General features: G+C 41.2%; 1 protein-coding gene across 1 annotated transcript; it reads right to left on the bottom strand.

Annotated features, from left to right (window-relative positions):
- Window positions 1–9,006: 9,006 nt before the first annotated feature.
- LOC121505058 (protein S100-A1-like) lies at window positions 9,007–9,836 on the bottom strand. The gene is made up of 2 exons (XM_041780184.1): window positions 9,597–9,836; window positions 9,007–9,281 (listed from the first exon to the last, which is right to left on the bottom strand). The coding sequence occupies exons 1-2, from the start codon at window positions 9,741–9,743 to the stop codon at window positions 9,123–9,125; spliced, it is 306 nt and encodes a 101-aa protein (XP_041636118.1). The 5' UTR covers window positions 9,744–9,836; the 3' UTR covers window positions 9,007–9,122.
- Between the last annotated feature and the right edge of the window lie 4,863 nt (window positions 9,837–14,699).

Here is a 14,699-nt window from a genome sequence, read left to right as displayed (position 1 = left end):
GGTTCATCAGTATTCCTGGCTACCATTACACCACAAAGACAAAAGAACACTCAAAGCAACTCAGAGAAAAGGCTATAGAGGCACCATCCAGCTTGGTATGGAGTTGCTTTAGTGTCTATGGTGTGGGAAATTACACATCTGGAAAGTAACAACCAATGCTGAAAAGCAGAGAGGTTTAGAGCAACATCCAGACGTCACTGTCAGGAAAGACCTTGACAGTTTCAGCAAGACAATGCTAAACCACATACCACATCCATCACAACAGCATGGCTTCACAATAGAAGAGTCTGAGTGCTGAAGCTTTTATGGATGCTTTTGTGAGTCTGTATACATGTATTAAATATATGTAATTTTTTCATTGATCTTGGGGGGGATAACAATTTAGGGAAAATGTAGTTACTTAGTGAAGTTTATTTCGAACATGTAAAAAGCACAATAATGAAAAATGGTCATGTACCTTCAGAGGACACATACAAATTTTGAAGAAAGAGATGAAACAAAACAATTACAATAACACTTAATGATAGATTACATGTTTGAAAAGGAGTGGGAAGCAGTGCAATCTTACTTAATCCCACCCGTCTTAATAAATTAGAACAGTTCAAATTGATTTCAACAATAATATCTTTCTACACAATATAAACTACTTCTAGCAACAATCTTTAAGTTGTGGCAAAAATCTTTCTGTATCAAGATATGACCTCTTATATGAGCTTCTTAGTACAAAAATATAACTGTTTATTAGACTGTAACGAAAATAATCACAGATAGGTTTATCTGTATCAAATAATAATACATATTTTACCCCATTCATACATGTTAAAACTACCAAAAGATGATATTTTAGGAATTTAAACAGGTATTTCCAGGGAAATACAACACAAACTACACTTAACCTTAAGATCAACAAGAAAGAATAGAAACCAAAACAGATAAATAAGCTGTAAGCACCTGGTGATAATCAAACCCTTTCCTCATCCCTCTACCTGGTGAGAATCAGCCCCTTATACTGCTTTTTGAACTGATTTATGTTTGGACATTCCTTTAGCTCCACATTTAAACTGTTCCACAGTCTCACACCACAGGCAGACATACTAAAACTTTTTCTCATTGTGCGCACACTCCTTGTTTTAAAATAAAAATTTCCCCTTAAATTATAACCCCCTTCCCTTTCAGTGAACAATTGTTGAATATTTCATGGTAATACTTTTTTTTTTTTTTGCTTTGAATAGTATGTGGGCTGTTTAAAATTGTAAAAAGATCTGTGAATTTGAGTATTTTTGACTGTAAGAATTGTGAATTGATGTGATCCCGATATCCAGCTTTATGTATGATGTGTATAGCACTCTTCTGCAGAATGAATGATGGATATGTTGTACTTTTATAATTATTGCCCCAGGCCTTACCACAGTAATTCAGATACGGTAAAACTGGAGAACAGTATGGAATGTCGAGTGATTTGTGATCAAAAACTTGTCTGGCTCTGTTTATTATTGCTTCGCTTCTTGACACTTTGGATTGTACGTGTTTAATATGTGATTTTCAGTTGATTTGTTCGTCTATTTTCACCCCAAGAAATTTGATTTCATTTACTCTTTCAATATTAACCCCATCTATCTGGATCTGGATTTCGTAAGTTAGACCTGCAGTTCCCAAACAGTATTATTTTTGTTTTATGTAAATTAAAAGATAACTTATTTCTATCAAACCATATTTTTAACTTGTGTTCTGCAGTTATTACATTTAATAAATGTTTCGGATCATTTCCACAACTAAAAATGTTGGTATCATCAGCAAACAAGACCATTTTCCATACCGTTGATACTTTTGATAGGTCGTTGACATAAAGAAGAAACCGCTTGGGGCCTAACACTGACCCCTGGGGGACACCACAAGTAATGTTCAAACATTTGAAACAATGGCCACCCATCTTCCCAAACTGTTTCCTGTTGTTCAGATAGCTCCCCACACAGTCTGATACTTTCCCTCGATTCCATATCACTCCAGTTTATTGAGTAACATGTTTAATTATTTAAACATTTTGGGAGTTTTTGGAATATTTTCCATGGAAATTTTCCTTTTATTCAGGGTAAAATTCTTGGAATTTGGAGGGAAAGAACTTTTAAATATTTTCTTAATTTTCATGGAAATGTTAGAGAAACAGTTTTGCTGTTTTGTGGAATATTTTCCATGCAAATTTTCCATAATTTTCCTAGGGTCTTTGGAGGAATTCATTCATAATGTTGAGGAGAAGTTTATTGGAAATTTTGGGGTAATACCCTTTGAAATTGTTAGGGATTTTGATGGAAATATTTTTGGTGGGTTCTGGGCTATTTTCCATAAATTTTTAAGGTTTTTGGGGGGAATTTATGTGTATATCTCATGTTTGGGGTACATTTAAGTTTTTGTGGGCTTTTCCATTTTTTTTAAAGTTTTTTTCGCAGAAATGTCATGGAACCGTTTGGGGAATGTGAGGATCTTTTGTAATAATTGTGATAATTTTGAAAACGTTTTTTCAAGACCTCCAGAACTTCTGGTGAATATTTAACACGTCCATGTGGTCCGCCATCAGAAAAATGACCATACCATACGTCACTTAATGACTGACACCTCACTGGACAGCTCCCCCACCTTCTGGCCTGCACAGCCAAAATGGCCGACTCAGCGGTGTGTTTCTGCAGAATCGGGGTCATCTGGAGATGTGTTTTGCTGTTTTGGAGCAGCTTCAATGCTTTAAAAACACATTTGTTAAAATGACTTCCCACAAGTCAAAGGCTTTTATTGTCCTCATATGCAGACGTTTTTTGTTTTTTTGCTGAGAACTACTTCCCGTACGAAGACAAGGCTTAGGTTTTATCCCTATCAGGTCCCAGTTATCACAAATTAGTGGGAGAAACTAAAAATGCATTACAAAAAAAGCTCAGGTCTTAGGTTATATCAATCATTTCCTGCAATCATTTTTTTAAGAGGTCAAATTGGATAATTTCCTACAGCACACCTGGTGACCTGTATGTGCCGTGATACAGTCAGTGGTTGACAGTCATGTTTTTTTAATATGAGTCATAAGGCGGGGCATGGGCTCTAATCCTAGCTTAAATTCAGAATGGCTCATGTCTTTGCCAACCTTCATGCGCTCGTTTTTAACTCTGGGCCCCAGAAAAGAACATGAGCATGCTAGCCGTCCCACCTGCAAATGTGTGCATGTGCTCATAGTCTCACACACCGGTCTGACAAGAACTTCTGCACCCAGCCAAGGTTCCCAACCACACCTTTCACTAGAATGTCTCTCTGGGATCCTCCCAGACATTCAGGATCAAACTTGAACCCTGCAGTGTTTAAATAAGCCCTTCTTGTCATGTCTGCTGTCTGTCACTTGGTGCTCTATTTCTGTCTGGTCACTCTCTCCGTCTTCCTCTGCTTTCTTTAATTTCTGTCACTTTCTGCACACTTACATCTCGGTTTCAGTACTTCCGGTTTTATTTTGGTGATCACGCACCCCTTTGTCTGCACGTCAGTTTTGCTTCCTCTGTCACGTATCACCACAGCTGTTTACCATTAGCACTCATTAGCCACAGTATGTTAGCACCCGGTTTTCACCTGTTCTCTGCTAGTTCGTTGCACTTCATAGTCCTCGTCCCAGCGCTTTGTTTTCATTATCTTAGCTTTCTCGTCTCGACCTTGTTTTCGTTCTTTGGACCTTTGCCTTAGCCTGCCGATTTTGTACCTCTGCTGGAGTTTAACTGCCTACCCGTGTACCGACCCTGTTTTTCCCATTAAAACTCTGATTTTGCCTGAACCTTGCTGTGTCCTGCAGTTGTGTCCAGCATTCTGTGTCTCGTTCCTTGATAGAAAGAACTAGCCAGAATGGACGCAGCAGACACGGATCCGGTTCGCCAAGCCCTCCGAGCTCAGGGACAAAGGCTGGCTCAGCAAGAAGAGCAGCTAGCGTCCTTGTGCTCAGGTCTGAGTGATCTTGCCAAGAGACAAGACTCAATGATGTTAGAGTTGGGCTCACAGGTTAGCATGCTTCTCCAAAAGCTAGAAGGAGCAGTCTCCACCGCGGCTGCGCCGAACGTCACAGCTGACGCGCCGCCACCCGTAATGGCCGCCGAGTCGCCGCCGTCAGGAATACCTGCAATATCATGTCCCCAGCTCTCACGTCCGCAGCGTTTCAACGGAGAATCAGGTGATATCAAGCCTTTTTTAACTCAGTGTGAACTGCATTTTGAACTACAGGCTGCTGCCTTTATCACTGAGCGTTCCAAGATTGCCTTTATTATTTCACACCTGTCGGGACGTGCTGAGGCTTGGGCCACCGCCGAGTGGACTCGCCGTTCTCACATCTGCTCATCGCTGTTTGAGTTCACCAAGGCTCTGGAGCGGGTTTTCCAACATACCACGCCAGGCCGAGAAGCCGCCCGGTCCATCATCAAGCTAAGGCAAGGTAAACGCAAGGTGGTCGACTATGCTATTGACTTTCGTACTCTAGCCATAGAGAGTGACTGGAATAATGCTGCACTTGCTGATGCATTTTTTCAAGGACTGTCAGACAAAATTAAGGATCAGTTAGTAGCTATGGACCTTCCGGAGGATCTTGATGAGCTCATCACTATTGCTACCAGGATTGACATGAGGCTGACTGAGCGGGATCAAGATCGGGGCCGTCAACTCCGCCGGACGTCGCCTCCACGGGGGTGGAGGACCGAACCGTCAGACCGACCCAACAGGTTTCGACCTCCAGTCACTACAGCTGTCTCTCCTCCCACCATGTCTGAGGAACCTATGCAGCTGGGTCACACTTGCCTCCCTCACGAGGAGCGCCTGCGCCGTCTACGAGACGGCCGGTGCTTCTATTGTGGACAACTTGGACATCAAGTCGCGACGTGCCATGTTAAGGAGACTAAATACGGCATCGACACTCAACTAAGGGTGAGACAGAACATCGTTCTTAATAATCCCGCCCATTATGAAGTTAAAGCTAGCCTAAAATCTGACATAGCCTCCGTACCTGTATCCATCTTCATTGACTCAGGCTCTGATGCTAATCTTATAAACTTCTCTCTCGTCAGGAGTCTAGGGTTGAGCCAACACAGAATGCCGCGCCCCCTAGAGGTGAACGCCGTTGACGGCAGTCCGCTCGGCAAGATAACTCACCGTACTCAGTCTGTTGAACTTACTTTCCCCGATAGTCATACTGAGTTCATCAGCTTTCATGTGTTCCCAGCCATGTCTCACCGGGTTATTTTAGGGCACCCCTGGCTCACCAAGCACAACCCAGACTTTGACTGGATTAAGGGACATGTTACTTCCTGGGGTAAAGACTGTACTGAGTCCTGTTTTGTCTCACAAAATACCTCTAACTATGATAATCCTGATCTGTCCGGGGTGCCTCCCTGTTATCATGATTTAGCTGCTGTCTTTAGCAAGGCCAAAGCTAAGTCTCTGCCTCCTCATAGACCCTATGACTGCAGCATAGACCTAGTACCTGGTGCCACCCCTCCCCGGGGAAGACTGTTCTCTCTCTCCTCTCCGGAACGTCAAGCCATGGAGGAATACATCACAGATTCTCTCAGTGCAGGGATAATCCGACCATCATCATCACCCGCTGGAGCGGGCTTCTTCTTTGTCGAAAAGAAGGACAAATCTCTCCGTCCCTGCATCGATTACCGAGGCCTGAACAACATCACAGTCAAGAACAGATACCCTCTCCCCCTCATCTCCACAGCCTTTGAGCTCCTGGAAGGAGCTAAAGTATTTACCAAGCTGGACCTGAGAAATGCCTATCACCTGGTACGAATAAGAGAGGGGGATGAGTGGAAAACTGCTTTCAACACACCCACTGGACACTATGAGTATTTGGTAATGCCTTTTGGATTAACCAATGCCCCTGCCATTTTTCAAAATCTGGTCAATGATGTTTTGAGAGATATGTTAAATGTGTTTGTCTTTGTTTATTTAGATGACATCCTGGTGTTCTCCCCCGATGAAGAAACTCATACTCATCATGTCAGAGAGGTACTGCAACAGTTATTAGATAACCAGCTGTACGTCAAAGCTGAGAAATGCGAGTTTCACAAACCTTCAGTGTCCTTCCTGGGGTTTGTGCTGGCTGAGGGGGAGGTCCAGATGGATTCTGCTAAAGTGTCGGCCGTAGCTGATTGGGCCACACCACTTTCACGTAAAGAAATCCAACGGTTTTTGGGGTTTGCTAACTTCTACAGAAAGTTTATCCGCAACTACAGTACCATTGCTGCCCCATTGCATGATCTCACCTCTCCTCATAAACCTTTCTTGTGGTCCACAGACTGTCAGAGAGCTTTTGAACAGCTCAAGAAGAGCTTCACCTCAGCCCCTGTGCTCACCCTCCCTGACCCCCACCAGCAGTTCATCATGGAAGTTGACGCCTCAGTCATAGGGATTGGGGCGGTCCTCTCTCAAATTAACCCCAAGGATGGTAAGCTACATCCATGTGCTTTCCTATCCAAGAAGCTCACCAGTGCTGAGCGTAATTATGACATTGGAGACCGGGAACTGCTGGCGGTGAAAGTGGCCATGGAGGAGTGGAGACACTGGCTCGAGGGAGCTCAACTGCCCATACAGGTATGGACAGACCATAAAAACTTAGAATATTTGAAGACTGCTAAAAGATTGAACTCCAGACAAGCTCGCTGGTCATTGTTTTTCAGCAGATTTAATTTTGTCCTCTCTTATCGTCCTGGTTCTAAAAATCAGAAACCCGATTCTCTTTCATGCATATTTGACCCGGGAAATTCTAATTTGACACCCAAAACCATCCTACCTGAATCATGTTTTGTCTCTGCCATTTCTTGGGAGATAGAGGACAAGGTTAAAGCCGCCCTTGTTGATTTTGATATTCCTGATGAGTGTCCTGATATGGTTCATTGTGGTGTGCGTGAGCTTAGAGGAGGTGATAAACTGGGCTCATACCAATAAAGTTGTCTGTCACCCAGGGATTCAAAAGACCCTGCATGTGGTGCAACAGCACTTTTGGTGGCCCAAGATGAAAGATGACATTGCTGAATATGTGAACGCCTGTCATGTCTGTGCTAGGAATAAGGTGTCTAATCAACGACCACAGGGGGAACTCATGCCCCTGTCGGTTCCTAAACGTCCCTGGTCACACATTTCCTTAGACTTTGTCACTGGATTACCTCCCTCTAAGGGTAATACGGTGGTGCTCACAGTGGTAGATAGGTTTTCCAAGATGGTGCATTTCATCCCTCTTCCCAAGCTCCCCTCGGCCAAGGAAACGGCCGAGGTCCTTATGAGAAATGTGTTTAGGATCCATGGTTTCCCAGTTGATGTTGTCTCCGACAGAGGGCCTCAGTTTATTTCACTGTTCTGGCGGGGATTCTGTGATATGCTAGGGGCCACCGTCAGCCTATCTTCCGGGTTTCACCCCCAATCTAATGGACAAACTGAGAGACTTAATCAAGAATTGGAAAAGGGACTGAGAATCACAGCTTCTCAACAGCCGGAAGCTTGGTCTGAGCAGTTGTTATGGGTAGAAATGGCACACAACTCACTTCCATCTGCCTCATCAGGTTTCTCTCCTTTTCATGTCGTCCATGGTCATCCCTTCTCTCTGTTTCCCTCCTCAGATCGTGATTCTTCTGTCCCGTCCGCATTGGCCTTGGTTCGGCGATGTAGGAAAACCTGGGAGCGAGCTCGCAGGAACCTCCTGAAGCAGTCAACCATTTATAAGGCCACAGCGGATCGCAAGAGGTCGACAGCCCCCAATTACACACCGGGTCAAAGAGTCTGGCTGTCCACTAGAAACCTGCCCCTCAGGGTCGAGTCACGCAAGCTCGCTCCCAGGTTCATTGGGCCATTCCCCATATCTAAAGTAATCAATCCTGTCTCTGTTCGCCTCAGGTTACCAAGGTCCATGCGGGTACATCCTACTTTCCATGTCAGCAACCTCAAGCCTGTTCACACCAGCCAGCTTTGCCCTCCGGCCAAGCCCCCTCCACCCCCCCGGTTCGTCGATGGCGGTCCTGTCTTCACAGTAAATAAAATCTTATCTGCCCGCCGTCGAGGCCGGGGGGTCCAATATCTAGTCGACTGGGAGGGATACGGGCCGGAGGAGCGATCCTGGATTCCTTCCCGTTTCATTGTCGACCCCTCTCTCATTCATGATTTTCACGCAGCCAACCCTGATGCACCTGGGCCTTCAGGAGCCGGCCCTTAAAGGGGGGGGTACTGTCATGTCTGCTGTCTGTCACTTGGTGCTCTATTTCTGTCTGGTCACTCTCTCCGTCTTCCTCTGCTTTCTTTAATTTCTGTCACTTTCTGCACACTTACATCTCGGTTTCAGTACTTCCGGTTTTATTTTGGTGATCACGCACCCCTTTGTCTGCACGTCAGTTTTGCTTCCTCTGTCACGTATCACCACAGCTGTTTACCATTAGCACTCATTAGCCACAGTATGTTAGCACCCGGTTTTCACCTGTTCTCTGCTAGTTCGTTGCACTTCATAGTCCTCGTCCCAGCGCTTTGTTTTCATTATCTTAGCTTTCTCGTCTCGACCTTGTTTTCGTTCTTTGGACCTTTGCCTTAGCCTGCCGATTTTGTACCTCTGCTGGAGTTTAACTGCCTACCCGTGTACCGACCCTGTTTTTCCCATTAAAACTCTGATTTTGCCTGAACCTTGCTGTGTCCTGCAGTTGTGTCAAGCATTCTGTGTCTCGTTCCTTGATACTTCTAGCGAATGCATTTTCTGTGTGATTCATTTTCAGCCATAACAGTACATCTACTGGAGCAATTTCAATTATGTAGAACTTAAATATACATGAAGTCCCATATTTACTAACAAAGGATTTCCACATGTTCAGTGTCATAACCCAAAGAGGTCAAAGGTTTTAAATTTAACAGTGAAAAGTTCTAAATTGTTCTTAATTGATACATTTTACATCCAGAAACAGGTTCTTTTCATATGTCTTTCAACCAAAATGTCATGTCTGAACAAAAAAAACTCCTTAGGCATTAAAATGATGAGTATTAACTTTATTTATCTAGTGAACAAAGAAGCCACTGCAGGGATGTTGTCTCTGCAGGCGCCATCCGCCTCCACCCCAGGGTGCGGTTGTCCTCCTTCAGTTTTAGAGCTGTTGTTGCTGGTTCATGCGGGTGAGCTCCTTATTGCAGGCACAGGCCATGCCGCCCACCATCATGGCGAACTCAGAGAAGGAGATTTTACCGTCGTCGTTCAAATCCAATTTATTGAAATTTGCCTCAAACCCTCCTTGACACTCTAACGCCTGCAAAACAATCAAAAATAAAAATATAAATATATACTTTGTAAAATAGAGAATGCTCTTTTGCCTCTTTTCAGTCTTTCATTTTAGACATTTTTTTTTGTTCAGGCTCCAAATAGCTGGTGAATTTAGCCACTAGTGACAATAGGGGGCATTTTTTAAGTAAATTCAAAGCTTTTTCTTCCCACAAAATCTACCATTAGAGAACATCAGTGCAGCTGAAAAGCTTGATTTTAAACATGCTTGTTCTGAGTTTGACAGTTAGCACAACATGACTTAAATTATCACAGCTTTTTCATTCACTGGGTTGTATCCTACCTGGATGAGTCCTGGCATCTCCTCCATGATCAGTTGCTTGGCCTGACACTTGGTGAGACTGTCCCCTTCTTTAAGGTGTTTCTGAAAGGTCATAACCATCAGGCAGACTGCTCCATCCAATGCAGACATCTGCGGCGGTGAGTCCATGGTTGATGAGAGAGTAGGAGATAGTCACTGTTCAGTAACAAAGGAGGTTTAGTGGCAGGCAACTCTTTTTATACCCTTGGATAAGAGGGGTTAGGGAAGAATTGTGATTCTCTTCTGAAAAGGCTGGGTGGTACCAGCCTGTTTGATGTTGGTGTTGGCTTAAAGTGAGTCATCACTACATCAGACCTACAACGCCCATTATGCCTCTTTACATAATCAACAAGGTGCTCCAGATTATGAGGGGGTAATACAAAATGTTTTGCTGTTTTGGGAGTATTTCACATGCAAATTTTCCATGATTTTCCATGCAGTTTTGGAGACTGCAAATTTAGTCAGTTTAGTTGATCTGGCATAAGCTGCAGCCTGCAGTAGTGGTTCTCATCTGGTCCAGACAAACCACTTCTGTGATGTGAACTGTGACCCAAATTTCCCTTAAAAAAAAAAAAAAGAATAAGATGAAAAATATGACAGTTTGGACCTTTGATGAAACAAAATATATGACTGAACACAGAGACAGGCCAAAACTTTAAAAGGACATGGATGTACGCGTTTCATTTCAGTCTGTTCTGCTTTATAACGTATAAAATAGTTAGTGATTTTTGGCCCCCAGAAAGGATATTACACAGAGCCCCCTTTAAGCGCCTAGCCAAGCAACAAATGTTGCATCATTTTTACAAATATCTATGAATTCTAATTTATTTTTTAACCAAGATTTCCACATTTATGAGCAATATTTTTGCAATGGTTAAATTAAATTTACTTGCATTATTTGGCAGCCAGGAGCAGCACGGCGGTGCAGGGGTTAGCGGTGTTGTTTACCCATTCCCCCCTTGTGCTACACCCATAAAGACACTTTAAGTTTTGAAGTCAGTGTTTATGTTTGATTGGAAAGGACAATAAAGTTTCAGTTGTCATGTAGAAGTCTAGCTTGAGATCATTATGAGACAAAAATCTGCAGAAATACATTTATATTAAACTGAGATCCCCGTGCACAGCCCAGGTTGTCAGGTGCCGGCCAGGGGCAGGTCCATTACATCCATATACATTTATTTATTTATTTATATTTATATTCATTATACCTATTTTTCAACCTTCATTTAACCAGGAAAAAAAACCTCACTGACAGTTAGAGATGAATATTAATGTATGGGCCACACAGTGGGACAGGGGTTGCTGCTGACGCCTCACAACAAGAAGGGTTCTGGTTTCTTCCTGCTCAGAGAAGATAAAACTAACTTAATGTGTATTTAAATTAACAAATACAGTTTATGTGAAAGACCAACTCAAGTTTACATTTAGTGATAAAATTAAGACTTTAACCTTTATACACAAGTTTGAATAATTCTAAAAATTACGTTAATGTAGTATTTTACCTTGAACTACTGTAATAGAAATACATGGAAATCTCACATGTAATTTGATCACTTAAAGTTCAGGTTTTTATATATAAAAGTATATAAGATACAAAATTAACCAGCTTTACTCTTTCATAAGTGGGGGTACTGTCCATTTACACCACCATCGTGAATGTTTCTATAGTACAACAGAATGGATCAAATAACAGAAACTTTTCTTATTCCACTGGTTGTCATGGTTACCACCAGGGATTAACATCACTGTCTAGAATTGCATCATTTAATGTTTTGTACTCCACACCTTTTAGATGGGTGTTTTATTATTTTTTTTTTTTAAGGTTTATTTAATAGTGACAGATACAATAAACATAGGCAACTGAGAACAGGCACCCCATGCAAGTATCATAGTGTTTGTAGCGAATGCTAATTTGCAACACCTGTCCCTACAAGGACTTTTGTAAGAATAAAAAGCTAAAACAGTTGATTAAAAAGGGAAAAAATGGCTGGGTACAATAGAGACAGTAAAAAAACACATTAAACAGTGACAATGTTACAGAAAATCAAATGTGAGAGCAGCTCTGTTGCTGAAATAACCAGGATTTGGTAGCTCTCTTAAAGGTGGGTAAGTTTGTGATACATTTCAGGTGTTCAGGTAGAAAATTCCAGGATTTCACTCCTTTCACAGGGAATGCAGTCTGAGCAAATGATGTTTTGCAAAATGAAATGACACAGTTTCCATTTGATGCTGCTCTGGTGGGTCTGCTGCAGCTCTGTAGTCTCCTTATATATGTGCAGAAAGGTGGAGGAGCAGGTCCATTTCAGCATTTAAACACAAACTTTACGTTGTGGAAATTAATAAAATTACTAAAACTTAAGATCTTGTATTTGTTTAAAACATGACAGTGATGGTGTCTAATTTGTTTTTTTATCCAGGATGTTCAGAGCTCGGTTGTAGAGACACTCTAAGGGTTTGATCACTGACTGATTTGTTGTCAGGCTGTTAAACCATAAGAAAGGTGTGAAAGTACCATCGAATTAAAAAATATAAAAGCACAATTACTTGTCAAGCAGTTTCTTATCATCCTAAAACAACAGAGATTAGCCCTAATGGTTTGGCAGATTTTTTTAACATGGCTTTTTAAATTCAACTGAGAGTCTAAAATAATCCCCAGATACCTCACCTCTGTTACCTGTTCAATACTCTCACCTTTGATTTCAACATTCAGTGTTTCTGTATCAGGCAACTATCTGATGGAAAAACTGATTGATTGTGTTTTATTTGTATTTAGTGTCAAGCAAGAGGTGTTTAGCCAAGTTGATATTTTTTGTAAGTTTTTAGTTAATTCATCAGCAGCGGCACCACAGGTTTTACCAGACACATAGATAACTGTGTACATCAGGACAGACGTTTGGCAAGTCGTTAATATACAAACTGAAAAGGATAGGGCCTAAGACACTTCCTTGTGGAATTCCTGTTTCAGTTTTGTAAAAAAAACAGACCTTGTGTTATTAATCCCAACACATTGTTGACGACCTTTTAAATATGAGTTGAACCATGAAACAGACCTTTTAGAAAAATTAAACAAGGACAGTTTAGAAATGTCATGGTTCACAGTGTCGAATGCTTTCTTTAAATCCAGGAACACTGCACCTACTACATTTCCTTTATACAGAGACTGTTTAATGTTTTCCAATAACAAACAGCTAGCTGACTCTGTTGAGTGATAATGTCTAAAACCAAACTGGAGAGGATGTAAATAATGATTTGTCTCTAAATAGTGTAGTAGTTGATCAGAGACTATCTTCTCTGACATGACTGGAAGAAGACTAATTGGTCTGTAGTTATCCATCTCTTCAGCATCCCCAGATTTTAAAATAGGTTTGACTGTTTGACTAAAGCATTTTTCCATCCAGCAGGGAATAAGCTGGTATTAATAAAAACATTGATAAGGTAAGTAAGAGGCTGAACCAAAATATTACCATAGTTTTTTAGAAATGATGTGTCCAGGTTATATATCCTTAGAGAAGGTGGTGTTTAAATTATTAATTGCTTTTAAGACCGTTGATTGGTCAACTTCCTTGAGCTGAAATGAGTTGACATCATCATCATTAAACACTGTACTACTCGGATCACAGTTTATCTGAGAGAAATTCATGGCAAGCTCTTTAACAGACTGGATAAAGAAATCATTGAATTTATTGGCAACTTTTGCCTGATCAGAGGTGATATTTTCTCCTATTTTCAGTTCATATTTATTGGAAGAAGTGGTAGCCTTTGGTTTAATTAGACTATTTAGTTGTCTCCAGATTATCTTACCATTACCTTTAGCTTCAGATAAGACTTGAATGTAGTAATTTGCTTTCAGAGTGTGAAGTTCTTTTTATATTATTTGTTAATGAGACATAAATTTTATGAAAAGTAACTAGGATTACTTGAATTGTAAAACTAACATGCTCCATTTCAACAATAGAACCAAAAAAAAATAATCTGAGTACTCTAACACAGAGATTCTCAACGTTGAGGTCGAGACCCCATAAGGCATCTGGAGACACCCTCCCAGTGTCTCCAGAACATTTTTGGATTACACTACTGCCACTTGACACCAATTTTGCTTAATTTTAACCCATTTTTATCACTTTTTCCCACCAATTTTGCCAATCTTAACAAATTTTTGCAACTTAAAACCCATTTTTTGCCCATTTTAAACTCTTTCCACCACTTGCAACTCAAATCTTGCAACTCTCTGCCAATTGTTGGCTCTGTTGACCCATTATCACCACTATTAACCCCTTTAACTACTTTTTAAGCCACATTTCACAATTTGATTTGCCCATTTTTTGCCAGTTTCTGGCTATTTCTGCCTTTTTTGTTTATATCAATTTTCATCCCATTTCACCAAATTTCCACCTGTTTTGCCACTTTAACGCCATTTCAGCCATTTTTGAATCCCCTTTTACCACTTAATATGCCTCTTTTTGCCACTTTAACCCATTTTTTCAATTTTTTGCAACTTTTATGTAATTTTTGACTTTTCTACCCCATTTCTGCTACTTTTAAAATCTAATTTCATCACCTTTCCCACCATTTTTTGCAATTATCAACTTATTTTAGCCATTTTAGCATATTTTAATTCTGTTTTTAACAAAAGGATTTACATCTTTAAGAGGGCTACTTTCAACACAAATGAATTAAAATGCATTTCTTTGATAAGAGTGGTTAATAATTCAGGTTAAATATAAAATACCACAGTTTAACTTTACAATGGACCATGATTTTGATGGCCCCTAGTTTGGCTGGGCCCCAGAAAGCTCTTCCATTTTCCCCCATAACAGGCAGCCTTGTCTCCACATGACTATTCTTGAATGTTCATGGCTGTGTTCAACCACCTTCAGGTACATTGGGGGTCCCTGGTCACCAGCACCTTTATTTTGGGGGTCAAAGGCTGAAAAGGTTGAGAAACCCCTGCTCTAACAGATTACTATGAAACATGTCAGCCCCAGCATTGGTCATTACCCAAAGAGGTCACAGGTTCACTGTCAAAAGTCCTAAATTGTTCTTAATTGATACATTTTAGACTCAGAACCAGATTATCTTCATTTC

The sequence above is a fragment of the Cheilinus undulatus genome, linkage group 22 (assembly GCF_018320785.1).
Source record: "Cheilinus undulatus linkage group 22, ASM1832078v1, whole genome shotgun sequence".
Lineage (NCBI taxonomy): Eukaryota > Metazoa > Chordata > Actinopteri > Labriformes > Labridae > Cheilinus > Cheilinus undulatus.
This window is presented reverse-complemented; position numbering and strand designations above follow the sequence as displayed.

What these genes read in the sequence shown, in the direction of transcription:
- LOC121505058 (XM_041780184.1), bottom strand. Translation starts at nt 9,743, where the DNA reads ATGGACTCACCGCCGCAGATGTCTGCATTGGATGGAGCAGTCTGCCTG. An exon ending in AGATGCCAGGACTCATCCAG is followed by an intron (nt 9,282 to 9,596) that starts GTAGGATACAAC and finishes ATTGTTTTGCAG; the next exon opens with GCGTTAGAGTGTCAAGGAGG.